The following is a 15,907-nucleotide window of genomic DNA, read 5'->3' on the forward strand; positions in this document are numbered from 1 at the left end:
TATATATTGCTACTTGCATTGGTCTACAAATTTACTCATTTTTGATTATGAAATCTATCATATCCTTTTTCACAATTCTTTCAATGTTTTGCTTTCTAAACAAAAAGTATCTTTAAGTTTTTCTTCGGTCACTGCTATTCCAGTATTTTTTCTTCAATTACTATTACCATTGCTTATATTTTTCCAGCAATTCTTTTTTTTCATTTGTACCTATTTATAAATATTTGATTAAAATGACATAAATTTTTTCTCAAACTTTCCAGTCAAAATTACTAATAAAATATTATCCACAGAACATTTTTTCAGATATATCAGTCTTCACATTACTGTTAAATTGTGTCCAGTTTGAGTATTTGTGGCAACGCAACATAAACTTTTGTTTATTTATAAGTAGTTATACTTTCATTAATTACTTTCATTAATCGTTAATGAATTTTGTACTAGTAGTACCTTTACTTAGGTATATCCAATTATAACGTCTTGTAGACTGTTATTAAACTAGAGAGACGTAGTTTTATTTTTGTCTCTTTGCCAATTCCACTTCCAGACACCAAACGCCGTCCACCTCGTCCTACCTCCTGTATGTCCATATGTGACACAGGTATGAAACCTCAAAACAAGACAAAAAGATACAGACAGCCAGATACGGACTAAGCATACAAGTAAACTGGAAATAAAATGCTTGTATGAGACAAGTAATTCTAGAAAAGTGTGGACACGTAGAAATGTTGAATGTAAAAATTAGTTACGAGCAGTATTGATTAAAAATGTAATATTATTTTCTCGATTTTACAAATACGATTATCTATAGAATAAGTGCAATAGAATCATAAATTCTTGAAATTTTGGATGAAAATCTAGATAAATTCGGTAAGTTCGAAAACAAATTCCAACGGTATGACGCTCTGTCACACAAATACGTCTCAGTAAGGCTGTATGTGGATAGAGAATATCGTGATAGATGGATAAGACAACATAGTTCTATAGAATGGCAAGTACGAATTCTGGACCAGTGAAGTATCTATGGGTCATTCTTGATTAAAAACTGCTCAGGTATGATTAAGTGAATACGAAAGTAAAGACTGATAACTGTATGCTTTGGGCCGTATATTCTTCACTGGATATAAACTTCGATAGCTGAATCTCTCTTGTTCCACTACACCGTGGCCCTATACGGAAAACATAAAAACTAGAGCTCAACTGAACAGAGTTTATCGTCTCGCGTGTTTTAGAATCACGAGTTTCATTCAGCCAGGTCTACTGAGACTTCCACCTCTGTAATTCATAAATATTTAATGAATTATAGACTGAAACAACTGACCATGTAAAAATCGTTTAGTAGAAGATCCAAATCGATCTTCACTGAGCTAATTATAGAAAGAGACTTATTTTATATTAAATTTCGTAAATTAGAAAATATATTAAAAATGGGTTGTCTAGAAGAGTCCAGAACAGAATATTTTCAATTATTTAAAAAAATTATGTTTCATTGAATTTTTCAGCAACTAGATAATAAGAATATGTTATACTGCATTTAAAGTATGAAACATGTAGAATATGCAGATATAGGGTTCACTCTTATTTACCTAGACGAACTATTAGGTAAATGTCGATACCAGTAACTTCCACTTGATGTGATAATAGAAAAAATGTCAATCAGTATAAGCATTGTTTTATTGTGAACACGATGATATAGGGTTGTTTGCTAAAAATTTGGTCTTAATAGAGGTTTGTGAATTTTAAAGATTTAAATTTCAACGCGTAGCTGAGTGTCTAGCCAAACGTCTAGATACTTCAATACTTTAGTAGGCGTAAGAGTCGGGCCTTTTAATTTGAACTATATTTGCCCAATTCTCCTCTTATGTGTCAAAAGCACAGCTTCTGTTTTGATAAATATTAGTCCACTATAGCCAATAGCAATCTTTAGAACCCTCAATATTCAATTTCCAAATTCCTCTAATTTATATATAGTCGTCTCAAATCAATAAGAGAACAGGATTTTTGAATAGCGTTATATTATATGAAGATTTTCAGTTTTATTTAATAAAATAAACAAAAACACAGTTTCATCGTACTGGCTCCATACTCATGTAGTTGTAGTTACTAACAAATTTTGGAACTCATTTTGCTTTTCATTTTAAAACGAAATAGGTAATTTCTTCCTAGTAGCTTATATAGATTCAATATTCCTTCTTATAGCGAAGATAAATTTCGTCAATTTACTTATAATTGGGATCGGTTATTAAGCCGGGCCTGATATCATGACAGAGAGGGAAAACCTCATCTCGCCTATGCAATCATTGAAGTCACTCAGTTGGTTTCGCTCGTTGCTGAGAAAGAGTGTTCGTTGTACACCGCTTAGAAAGATATGACAATTAAAATTGTGACTTAGTTATACGTTGATTTCACTTTCTTACAAGGCTGTTGTTTTTGTGCTTTTGTTTTCGAATAAAATGATGTTTAAGTGTTTTGTAATTATCGCCGCTGCCGTTGCAGTAGTTGCAGCAAAAGGTAAGTTATTTTTTGATTATTTATGTCTCGAGTGTTTTATTGAGGATATGAGGTTAGTTTCACTGGCACATCGATAAACAATTGAAAGATACAGCGATATAATATATCAAATGGAGTTTTATAACGTGATGAGGTGAGGTAATCAATTTATTTGAAGGTTATACAAACAAAATTAACTGAGTATGTAACTATTGACAGAGCTTGAAGTAATTATACGATAATTTTCTAATAAAGACCCTTGAAGTAAGTTTTTTCATTGTAATATGATAAAACCTTGAATAAATAAGGTTCATCACAATTATTATTTTCTCAGAATAAACAATCAAAAAAATAATGAGTCATTGTATTAGCAATTTGATAATAGCACTTAAAAGTCTTTTAACTAATCATTAAGAAGTCGTATCAAATCACGAAAACACTGAAGATACTTTCAAGTATATAAATGTATAGATATATTTACTACATTTTGTCATACCTAATGCCATTGTGTTCAATTAATTTTGTATCTTATTTGAAATTTCCGATATTTTCTCACCCAGAAGATATTAAGCATTATTCAATGAAAAAGTTTAGATAACCTATAACAGACTTTGTGAAAAAGACATATTTTGTTCTCCGGTTAACGATTAAAGCACTTGAAGAAGCCATAGATTTCAAACATTGTGTGCAAAGTGTCGGATGAATATAGAATAGTTGTCAATCTGTGAACGTAGCTCTTTAAAATTTATTGTACCTATAATTTTTTGTTGTTTTGTATTACATGGTATAGAAAAAAAAAAGAATGACATTTTCTAATTACGGCACAAAAATGGTGGAGATTGTGGCAGAATTAAATACTGAGGTGTACTAACTAATATTTTCGAGAATTATCATTCATGATGTAAGTGATTTAACAGGTCGAAAAGAAACTATTTTCAAACAGAACAGACCTAAAATCAAGACGATTTAGAAACATAAACATATGAAAAGGTTCAATTTGAATATTGAATTTTGAAATCCATGAATTTTATATTTTCACAAGAAACTACACAATTTAAAACCGCCGAATCTTAACTAATATATATATATATATATATATATATATATATATATATATATATATATATATATATATATATATATATATATATATATTATATAAGCAGTTTTTTATTGGGAACGTGACAATGAAACACCAAAGTGGACTAACTTTAATATATTTTCCGAGATTTCGAATACTTATGTGTTCATCGTCTGCGAATTAATTAATTAAGATTGTAGGTGGTTTTGAATCGTATTAATTCTTGTTAAAAATTTTAAATTCATAAGTTTCAAAATTCAATTTTCAACTTGAAGATGATAGAAATTGGAAATTGCAACGGTAGAGGGTGTATTTACATAAAAAATTGTAAAAAATACATTTTATATAAAGAGCCCATTCGAGGAGCGCAATCAAAACAATCATCACAATTTTCAGTGCATTCTGAGTGGATTTGATATTACAGGTTTTTCTATAAGCACTCAAATAAGATGTAGTGGAGTGTGCGAATTTTCTAATGAAAAAACGTCCGGTTCTACTTAACTAATTTCGACTAACTTGCTGGTTTATTCGTGTCCAACCGATATCCGATAATTCCATTAATATGTTCCATCAGCATGATGCTTTGAAAAGATAACATATGGTTCTCGTCGCGGTATTCCCGCAGCGCTTGAAATAGAAGACGAAGATCTCTGGCAATTAAAGCCATCGCACGTTCTAGACTTTTCAAAAGAAGTGGGATTAATGGATCAGCTATAAACACTGGATTCTTCAGTCTCACAACAAGAAAATGGGACACAATAGATCCTTTGGGTCGCAGTTTACAATTATTTCCGATCTTAAAGTTTTTTTTTGGTTTTGGCTTGTTTTCCTCGATTTCGTTTTTTTGACTTTTGTATTTATTCATTTCTTCCCACATCCATTGTGTGAATTTTGTAACAAGCTCCGTTTTTTTTCTTTTCATTATACGTCATCATTTAATTTTATTTGGTTAGATATACTAAGGTTGATACACAACTTTTGACATACGGCAATACTGAGGTGAAAATGTACTCAGAGCGTGTTTCCATGCGAGTGCTATTTGAGTTGTTTACAGATACTTGAAAAATTCATGTTGGTCAAAAAACATCGATACCTTGTGTAAACTGATATTGCAAGATCATCATGTGCCATAGCGAGATATTGAGGCATACTTTCACTTGTATACATGAAATATTTCATAAACACTTCAAAAAGATATGTTCGGTTTGGGTACCGCATAATTTGACGATCGCTCAAAGAAAAGCTCGTGTCGATTGGTGTTTTATAAAAGACATAATTAGTTTCGCGAGAAAGTTGTAGCGTTTAGTATATGGCGAACGAAGGTAAACGTTGACGAATTAATTTATATCACATGACTGGCAAATATTGTTTTGCAGGATGAGAACGAGGCAAGCATCATTACTTTTCGTTGCCGGAGGTATTTTTTATTGATTTCGTTTGCTTTTCAATTTATAAACTTTAAAGAGCACATACTATGATTCGATACATTTTCTGATATTACATTTTACATTTTGAATTAACGAACTGTAATTTGATCATTCTCAGCAATATTGTTGTCATTGTATCATCTTTCAAAAAATTTAGTAGTAATTCGTCGGTTTATTTATCGCAAATTTCTATTCAACTCAATACGTAAAAAATAACGGAGTTTAATTGAAATTCATGTCAGCTACATCGTTTTAGTCAGGTATATATATTCAAGAATCCAAATATGTGTACAGTTTGGCGGCATTACATAAGATATATAACAATAAACAATACCTACCTGTTACGTTACTTTTACGTTGTGATTTTAGAAAAATATACAAAGACTACTTTAAAGCATCCGATGCATCCGTTTTCCGACGGCATAATTTAAACAAACCGGAAACTAATTTCATGGACTGTTCCTTAAAAACTCTAGAGATTATTTTGATGATAGTTGAAGTAGTGAATGTTATCCAGTAAAATGATGGGATGGGTAGTTAGATAAGTATAGCGAGTTTCGCATAAATAATATCAGTTTCGAATGTTCACTTTGTCCATTAATTATCGAAGTAAAGTCCATCTTACTCCATCGTTTTAAACCAACGTTCAGCAAACTCTTTGGAACCATTATTTAGGATTATATGCAGAAATAGTCGCACCGAATTTTGTCTTTGGGATTCAAATTAGTCGCAAAAATTTCATCGTGGATCTGAATAAATTGCAAACAAACGGTGCAAGTTCTGCACTTAATACTGGATGTGGTAAGAATTCAATATCACCAAATTCTATGATCTTATTCCGTGTAACGGTATATGGTCTAGCATTCTATTATTGCGAGGAAACCTGGGAAATTTCTCCAACAAAACTTCATACATTTGCATCAGTTTAATTTACGACAGTTGGTGGAGTTAGATTGAAGCTAGACTCATCAGACGAATCATATCTATCATCATTTGTCAGAGAATAATCTAAGTCTTTGATCCATCATATGGATCTTCATCACTAAAACTGCCGGCTTCGTTTTCATCATTGTTATCTTCTATTTCAGTTTCAACTGCATCACAAATCCTTATTAATCTCGCTTCCTCTTTCGGGTCAATTTTTTCCGGGCATAGAAGAATTATTAGTCTAAAATGGAAATATGTGCAGTTCGGTTCACTATATACCTCTGCATTGATAGGTCGACTATCTAGAATGATTTCGAAGTACATTAAATCTTCACAGACACAAAACAAGACTTGCCTCTATTTGCTATGAGTCCCTTGTCCAGCTACTGATTTTCCATGTTCGTGTTGTTTAGATAAATCATTTTCTCATCGCAGGTGACAATGCATACGATCATCTTTCAGTAGGGCAAGTATTGTATTGTATTTACACACCTCTACCCAACGTTTCGCTTGAATCTCAGTCAATTCATGTGGCACTATTCGACAACTAGATTTTGTTCCTATACTAAATTTTAATATCAATTTCATAATCTTTTATTTCAACAAATCAGTTGTTTTTTTTTTTCGAAGTTTTTCACGTTTATAAAACAAAAAATTAATACCTTTTTGATCAAAAGTGCAGTTCTTTACAAAAATATCGAAATCAAAATAAGCCCTATGTTCTCAAATTACGGTATTTAAAGTAGAGAAAATAATTGTAAATTTGAGAGAAATAAAGAGGAACATGGAAAGAATTATAAAAATCGAAAAGTATATTGGACAAAACTGTCTACTGAAAAATATTACAAAGTTTCATTCAATGAAGATGACAAAACTAAACTTTACAAATTTTATTGATTTAATTAGTTGAATTTTTACTTGCCCATGATTTGTTTTTGTCGGCCAGTTCTTTAATACATGATAAATCAGAATATTCAACATAACTTTTGCTGCTACAAGTGTCTTTATTTATTTTCACGGTCCATTTTTCATCACAATTAGCTATATCCCATTTTGAAAAGGAAACATAACATTTTTTTGCCAATATATTTTTTCATTGCCGCCTATACAAATTCAAATATATTCAAATCGGGATGGTAAGGAGGCAATCTTAATATGCTGTGGCTCTTAAGGTAAAAAGATCATTAATTCCATAATTCCCTTACGTAGGTTGTTATACTTTTATGAGAGCCTATAATTTAGGTCTGTATACTTCGTCAATTAGAAAAAAATTCGGGATCTTAATAATTCTTTCATAATAATTTCTCTTGTTTCGTATTGTCTCTTTTAATTTGTTGTGATAGAGCGCAATATCTACAGCAACTCCATTTGCGGTTGGTAAATTGGATATAGATTTCCCATATTTTTGTTTAATTATCATTGTGATAATCGCCAATGCAACAGCTTGACTTCCACCTGACGAATGAATTGGGTACGAAAGCTAAATCCTTCCAATGTGTATTAGAAAAATGGTTGTACCTACCATCCATGGAAACAATAGGACATTTTTCTTTTTTATATAACTTTGTTTGCGTTTCATTAAGATTGGAGTTTATTTGTCATTTTACGAACCTCCGTCTCGCGGAAATATTACCTTAATGCCTCTTTACTTAATTTTTTCTCTAGGTTTGATTTTAAAGTTGATATGCACTTTTCTTCTCCTCCTTTTATTTTTATATGACTTGATGTAAAAAATTCGAGAGTGAGTATTTGAAGGGAAAATAATGCTGTAACATAAAAAAATCTTGTCAAAGGATCTTTGTTTCTGAGTTATAGGGCTTTAAATTTGCGAAATCAGAACTAATGAAGGCCAGAGGCGGTTCATGCTCAATTGTTAACAATCCATAACTTTTACAGGGACAACCTATACTGTCTAAACGTAGCAAAAATGATTTGTTCAATTGATTTTTCAACAAAAAGATTGCCTACCTCGATAAAATTCATGGTTTAGGAGACATGTAGATTTTTAGACCGTTTTATGTGCCAAGAAAACTGTTCGCCATAAATAGAAATTCTGTAGAAAATTCTCATAAATTGTAATTATTTATTGATTGGACTGTTGATATAGTAGTGTAGAATTATCTCTTACGTCAAATACACTACATGGAAACCGTATTTCTTCCGAATTTTTTGCATCAAGTCCTGGAACTCTCTTTATGCATTCAAAGCAAATGATGCATCACTTATACCAATATCATTCTGAGGCGATTCTGTCTAGCATTAATGGATAATCATCATTCATCACCTATTATTCGACTATATATATTTTGCGTATTCGAATCTTATCTCCTACCATGAGCTTGAGGATTTTGGTTGGAGCTGGAATAATTTAGTTATCGTGCTTGTCATACAGTGTAATTGTAAGTGTTGGTGCAGTGGTATATATAAATATCAATAAAAAAACATTAAATCAAAATTTCATATTCAATTTAGGAATATTGGTGATTAGATGAGATTCACGATATTCGTTCCAGAAATTTTTTCCAATAACAGCTCATATAATTACCAAATATATCCGGTATAGAAAGTGGATGGATAGATAAAGCGCCATTTCCAAATGAATATGGAACTAAATATGTAACAAATTTAGTATGTTGAAGTACAATACGTGTTTGGATCCATATTTGCTATACATGTCCATTATTATTATTCTTTAAAATTAAGAAAAAATATTAGCCAGTTATCAAGAAGCAGGTATAATAGGATTATGATTCGTTATTAGCTCAGATCATTTCAATATCCATTTCATTTACTTTTTTACTTGGTATCAGGAAAGGTTATGTTTTTTTTAACTTTGAATATAATTTTAGATACAACTTTAGACGTACGGTTAGTAACATGCGATGGGGTTGCGAAAGCTGGCTAGTGGTAGTGTGTCTTTTAACACATCGTTAAATGATATAATTGATATTAAGAACTCAGTAGAGTAGAGTAGAGCAAAGGTTGCTTCAACAGTTGTTGCTTTATGATCTTTCCATAATGACATAAGTGTCAGTACCTCATCTATTTGGTGACACCCATTCGAAATTCATTTCTTTGTACGTTTTATATCCCTAAATTAATATAACTTAGATGACGAGTATTGGCCTTTGCTGTTTCTGCGGTGTTCCAATAAGTAAGATAATTCTCATCTCATGCTTTTACGATATTTTCATTAACTGGTACTCTATCGCTTCAAACGCCCAGAAAAAACTTAATAAAACTCTTATCTCAATACGAAATATGACGATCGAAACATTACTTGTTCCGGTGTTGCCAGACATCAAAAACAATCAGGTAAATTACAGTTCTCTTCTATGTAGATATGTAAAAAATTTACTGATAAGAAACCAAATACTCTGAATATTGTTAACTTGATTTAAAATAATTATATTAAGGTTTGTATTTTATTTAATAATAAAATGGGACGTTTAGGTTTCCCAAAAATAATTTGTATAATTTCAGAAGTCCTTTGATTTTATAGAAAAACCAAATTGTTTAGAGGAGAGCACAGAATTAGTATTACTTCAATATCTAAAATATTGGTGATCAATTGTACTATATACCATAAACGTAGCTTCAAAAGAAAAAATCTTGTAATTTAAGGATTTGCATAATGCATATAACTTTTGCATTATGGTTCCGCAAAATTCTTTTTGTGGCAATGATCTTATATAATTATTCTATGTTACTTATTCTTCTCTATAATGTTTCGGACAGATTCTATACTAATTTATGACATTATACAGTGTTTAAAATGGATATAAAAGGTTTTCTACAAAGCTAACGTTCATCAATAGCTACAGTTAATCAGCTAATTTTGGGGCGATTTGTAGTTCTCAACAAATTTCACCACTTTCCCAGCGCAGTTACGGTTATTTGGGTCAAATTTGGATACGTATTATTCAATAAATATCCCTCATCTTTTACGATCACTGTAACCTGCTATTATAAGAATTGTTATTGTTTCCTATTTGTAAACATAGTGTAATTTTGAAAGTACCATAAAAATTTTTTTAACAATTTTCATTTCAAACGACTTTGGAACTGTTATATCTAGTATTATGTAATTTTGAAAGTTGTATATGTAATTCAATAGATTACGAGAAACTACATATTGGATGTACTATTAATAGAATATGTTATTTTGACACAAAGCTACTTTTATTACACTAATAGCAAAAACCTTTATTCAACATTTGTTAACCCAACAGAAAATGAAATATTAACAAGGTACGTTATTTTATGAACACAATGAAATATCAAGGCATCTATATCGCCGACAATTATTTGGTGCTTATATTAATTAGATCGAAAATATTATAAAAATTCTTAATGCAGTGTATTCATCTAATACATTCAGTAAAGTATTCAAACTACAAAACATTGTGTTTACTTATGTAGAAATTTAGTTAATGGCGGTGAATGGAGCTACAAGGACCATGCTCATGCATGATCGATGTAATTATTTAGTCTTTTGATGTGTGATTAAAAACCGACAAGTGGAAGAAATTGCAATTCTTGTGTTTGTACTAGGTGCCTCATTTGCTTGTATCAAGCAAATACAGTGAATTTTTTCCTCTGCACATAGGAAGCAAATCTTCAGTCTCACAAAGTGAAGTGCCGCCCATGACATGTGTAGAATTATAATTTTTGCTCCGTCTGTATGCCATCATTTTTCTAGAAAACGAAATCGTTTATATACATTATCATTTAGTTATTCATTTTTATTTATGAGTTTTGTGAAGATTATATTCTAAAAACAATATGATATTATATTTATGCTAAAAAGTAACTAACATCTACTAGATCTACGATACTACACTGGTACTCTGTCAAGTTTTAGGAAACTATAATTTATGATTAATTAAGTAGAAAAATATGATTTTAGATGATATTCATTATTTTCTTTATATTTATTGAAACCAGATAGTATAAAATTCCTATAAGTATTTACTTTTTAACGCGTTTTTACAAAATTTACCTGATTTAGATATACATTGATTATTGTCAATCTTCATATGGTGCTAGTTGTGGAATGTACATTCCAGGTAACGAGGTCTAAAAGTTTCTCTCAGTTTTCTGCAATGTAGCTATAGCAAAACAAGTATAGCAATTACAGATGAAGGCACGTATCGCATTTGAACATGATGAATTTGTAAATGTGTAAAATAAAGCTGACCACGGACAAATTTTGAAACTAAAATGTAATTTTTTTCCTACATATGAAATTTTCATTCACTGTTGTTTTTGATTACATCTGAACAGACAGCTTACTACTACTAACACCAACACTAACAATTACTGTATGACGCGCGTGTACATAACCAAGAAATCGTCTTCAAGGACCACAAGTGAATAGTTTACTTTTGATAAGTTTTTTAGAAGTATGATATCCAATTAATCAAGGCATTTTTGCAAAGATAGTATAAACAATAAAGCGAACTTTTCGCATTCAACAAAATGGAGGAATGAGAAATTTTTATATAAAAAGTATTGTGTTAGAGATACATCCGCTCGCAATCTGACGGTGCCGGAGTTCGATATATGCATTCGTTGTTCAGGTTCCAATTCGAGATTAGGAAACCAAATGCTGAGATGAATAACTGCGTGACAAAAAAAGAGCTCCTGGCTATAGTCAAGATCTTTGAATACGACACAATTACCTGTTCGAACGACCTCTGCGACTAATGACTGATCATACCTCTTTAATCTGGCTCTTAAGCTTCAAGGACACAAAAAGACAAATATCTCTCTGTCAAAACTAGCTTTTAAGATTGTATGCCCTACTGTTATCGAGCAGAACAGAAAGATATCATGAAGTGCAATAGAACTGTGATGAGGCCAGCGAAGGAGAGGAATCTATAAGCCTTTCGAATGAACAACTTGGTAAATATAAGATAATGGAAAGAGGAATAAGGTCAAATATTAATGTAATATAGCCAAGCGGGCAGTAACCAATCTCGATGGAATTCCAACCAAAATCCTCAAACTTATCGTAGAAGAATCAAATATATGTGGACCTATTCAACGGATTATCTTTGAGTGGACTAATACGTGACAATTGGTCTTCATCTACGTTTGTAACGATTCCTAAAAAGGATAATTCTAGACGTTGTACATATTTTGGCATCAGAAATGGAGTATGTATAAGGGGCACTACTTGCTTTTAAAGTATATATGTACTGTATCTATTTAATGAAACTACAATAAGATTAATGACTAAATTACAGATATATTTGATATCTCAAAACATATATTAACAAAAGTTCTTTTGGAAAAAGAATAAGACTAAGGAAAGCAATTAACATATTTTGTAATCTGAATCTAGAGTTAATGATGTCTGCTAGTGTACTGTGTGTTGGAAATATTGACAGCCGCGAAAATAGATACTCAAAGTCTTTAGAGGTTTGCAATGTGAATGTATTGCTTTATTCTGAATATTAACTGGTTCTGGTTTTAATTTTCTAAATATCTCATTTACATTTCCATGCAGTTATCATAAATTATTTCGTCTGCTAACTAGCACTAATACCAATTTAAATGATACTTTACGTAATATTGGATATTTATTTTGAAAATATAGTGACTACAATGTAGTGGTAAATTTTGACGTTTGTTACTAATTTCCTTCAATTTATTTGATGATGTGGGTATTTTATAGAAACATTCAACCAACCTCTCAACTTTCCTTTAACTGTTCTTGATTATGTGGCATAACAGATCTATTTAAACTCAAATTTTAATATAATTATTCAACAGCTAATACTGTATATTTCCAATGGCGACCTTTCCAATTTTCTACATCTATCTTTCTAGCTTCAAAAGTTATTTTTTTTCGCATTAAATACTAATATCTCGAGCTATGACTACATGCATATCGATGCACCGAACTTCTTAAAATCAATTTGTTTTATTTGAAATCTCTGCTCTACTTCAGGAAAAACTTCTTTCCTCAGAGTGGAATGACAAATGGCGGCTCGTAGTCGCAATGTTAAGACATGACAATATCGGACGTGGAGCTAGAAAACTGAAACTTGGAGAGTTCAGGCATTGTGATAGCTAATATTTGGAGCCAAATGATCGTTAATAATTTTACAGTGGTTATATTATTTATATATTATATTAATGAAAACACCTAGGTTTCAGCAAATAATACGACTACGCATGCAAATCATGTGCGAAAATCTTTATCACAAATAGTAAAAAGGCTTAGTTGCTCGTGTTGTGATGAAAATGAATTTTTTCCACAATTTCAGCGGTTTTTTGGAGCGTGAAGCGTAATCATATTTTGATTGATGTACTAGCTCAATCCGAGAGTTAGGCCATCAGAGGATAAATTTACTCCAGAAAGATACAATGAACCATAGCTGTTTAGTAAAGCAGAATTAAATGGTCTAATTTAAACCTATTGAAAAAGGAATCTGAAGCTCTAGGTTGAAAACTGAAACTGAAAAAATTTCTTAGCCCCAGGTACATTTTTCTCATGGTATCGCTATAGAGAGATAAGATTTAGTACCTTTCTTTGAAGAAATAAATTCAAAGGTGTTCTGTTGTAATATTCCTTACCTAATAAAACATTTTGGAATCATTTACTTAACGGCGGAGTAGAAACTTTTTATTGATTCCTCTCAAAAAACTTTGAAAGGGGTTCTTTGACATAGTACAGATAAATACGATCTCATTCCAGTTGCTCATTCCATTCACTTGAAGGGAACATATGGATTAGGAAGGATTAGAAGCCCTATTGAACAACTTCTAGATTTCAAAATGGTATGCCTCCTGCTAGGTCAACAGCTGGGTTATATGAAAATACCGTGCTTCTTATGTTAATGGGACTGGACACAAAAATTGTAACCTAAGCGACAAATTTTGTACCTGGTATGATTTATTGACGCTACATGTAAACTCGGATTGAAGTCATTTGTTACCGCTTCATCAAAAGAAGACGCCTGCTTCAAGTATCTTCCAAACAAAATTTCCCCGCATTACCTCAGAAAAAATCGAGACAAGTATTTTCGTGGCTCCACAAATCCGATGGAAGACGCAAATTTTTAAAAAAGTATGAATCAGAAAGAAAAACTAGCTTGGATTTGAAAAAGTTGTTCGCAGTTTTCTGAGCAATATAAAGATTCCGAGTACAAAAACCTAGTAGGAACAATAGTATACCCTTATAAAAATCTTGGATACAACATCAAAATGGGAATGCACTTCCTACATTCTCAACTTGACTATTTTCCTGAAAACCTAGGGGATTACAATGAAGAATAAGGTGGAATAAAAATTTGTGGCTGACTACTACTGGAATCTTAAGAAGGAATTGGTCAGAAACCCATGGGCAGGTAACCAAAAAAAAAACGAAAGTTCGAAAGCTAAAATAATAATTATTTACATTGTAAGTCCGGGAAGTGATTTAGTACGGTAAAGTCGACTTTACAGTGCAGTATAAAAAAAAAAACTTTTACGTTAATATCTTATCTAATTTTACATACTTTAAAATGCCATGATTTTTTTAAATCAATTAAAAATTTATCCTTTATCAACTTTTCATTCTCATTCATACATTTCTGTATACTCAATGATCACTTGAAAATTATATAAGACTATGAGATTTAGTACGTTCTTTCGTCCCTTTTAGTAGGGACGAAAGTTCAACATTCACTCCCTGTAGAAAGTAAGTCCTCCATAACAACGGGAGGAAAAAAATTCTCATGCGTATTTGTACTTGTAACTAGAGAGTATTTATTCTGTTGCTATGACAATTGATAATTGCTGTCATTAGTATTGCTACCTCTAACCTTAATAAATAATTATTAATGTTATGAAAAGTGAAATTAATAACGTACTTTCGACCGGCTATACTACACTGCTCATCATGATGCAGGGCCGAAAATTTAACTTTCGGCCCTTATGGTGAAATATACTATTTCTTCTGAAAGTAACTACTAAGAATGAAGTTTTTAAAATGTTGACTCAGTTGAAATTATTGTGAATAAAAATTGATAATTTCATTCTGATCTAAATTATTCGCTGTGTTTCTCTATTGTTTGATTTTTCTCAATATGGTCTAGTCTCTATAATCTGATTTTTGTTCTCATCATGCAACTGTTGTTCATTCTCATTTATACTGTTGGGAAATCAATATATAATCTGCTGAATCAGGCTAAAACCTTGAAACTTGAAAGTCATATGGTATGTGCGATTATTTTAATTTTACTTAACATCGACTCAAGGTAAGATGATGAAAGTGAGGTTTCTAACTATTTCAAAGTATCAAGGCAAAGGAAAGACAAATAGAAAAATTCATTAAGCTCGCTATCTAAAGTAATGCCTAATTATTTCCTTAATTTTGTTATGTTTAAATATTTCTAATGTATCAGTTGAATGGATATATAATGTCCCGAAAATAATCGAATCTCGCATATATTTGATGAGTGATAGAACCATTGTATTGAAGTTTTCTTGTAAAACTCTATATACTAGCGCGGTTTTACAGAAGAATGAAATTTCAGGCTAACACTTTCATTACAGTAATTATACTATTAGTTTTCGACATGTTTCTGATGTCATACGATAAAATTTCCCATAAATATGACAAATCGATTAAATATATGAAGAATGCCGATTCAGTCAATTCGTGCATATGAGGAAAAAAGTATCTCGAGTGTCAATAAACATTATTTGTAAGCGCTTTGCCCTATGGAATGATTTTAGGTGGTTTTCTGCTATTGGAAGTGGTTATACGGCGTGGAATAGAAAAAATCGTTGATAAATAAATGATGATGTGTGGATTCTCATAAAACCAATATGCCAGTATTGATGATAATTAAAATGATCGTGAAAAGTCAAAGTGCTCTCAACAGAAAACAAAATATCTTCTAATTAGATCACATTGTAATCTAACATTGCCATCATTTGTTCATAAAGATACGTTCTCCTATAGAAATCGCCTTATATGAGCTCC

General features: G+C 31.2%; 1 protein-coding gene across 1 annotated transcript in view; it reads left to right on the top strand.

The window, feature by feature from the left end:
- Positions 1–2,305: 2,305 nt before the first annotated feature.
- LOC130896700 (uncharacterized) overlaps positions 2,306–15,907 on the top strand; it is a 95,631-nt gene continuing 82,029 nt past the window's right edge. The window contains exon 1 of the mRNA XM_057804963.1: positions 2,306–2,511. Coding sequence (XP_057660946.1) covers positions 2,454–2,511 — 58 coding nt within the window. The 5' untranslated portion in view covers positions 2,306–2,453. The remainder of the gene's footprint in view (positions 2,512–15,907) is intronic.

Source organism: Diorhabda carinulata, chromosome 7 (assembly GCF_026250575.1).
Source record: "Diorhabda carinulata isolate Delta chromosome 7, icDioCari1.1, whole genome shotgun sequence".
NCBI lineage: Eukaryota > Metazoa > Arthropoda > Insecta > Coleoptera > Chrysomelidae > Diorhabda > Diorhabda carinulata.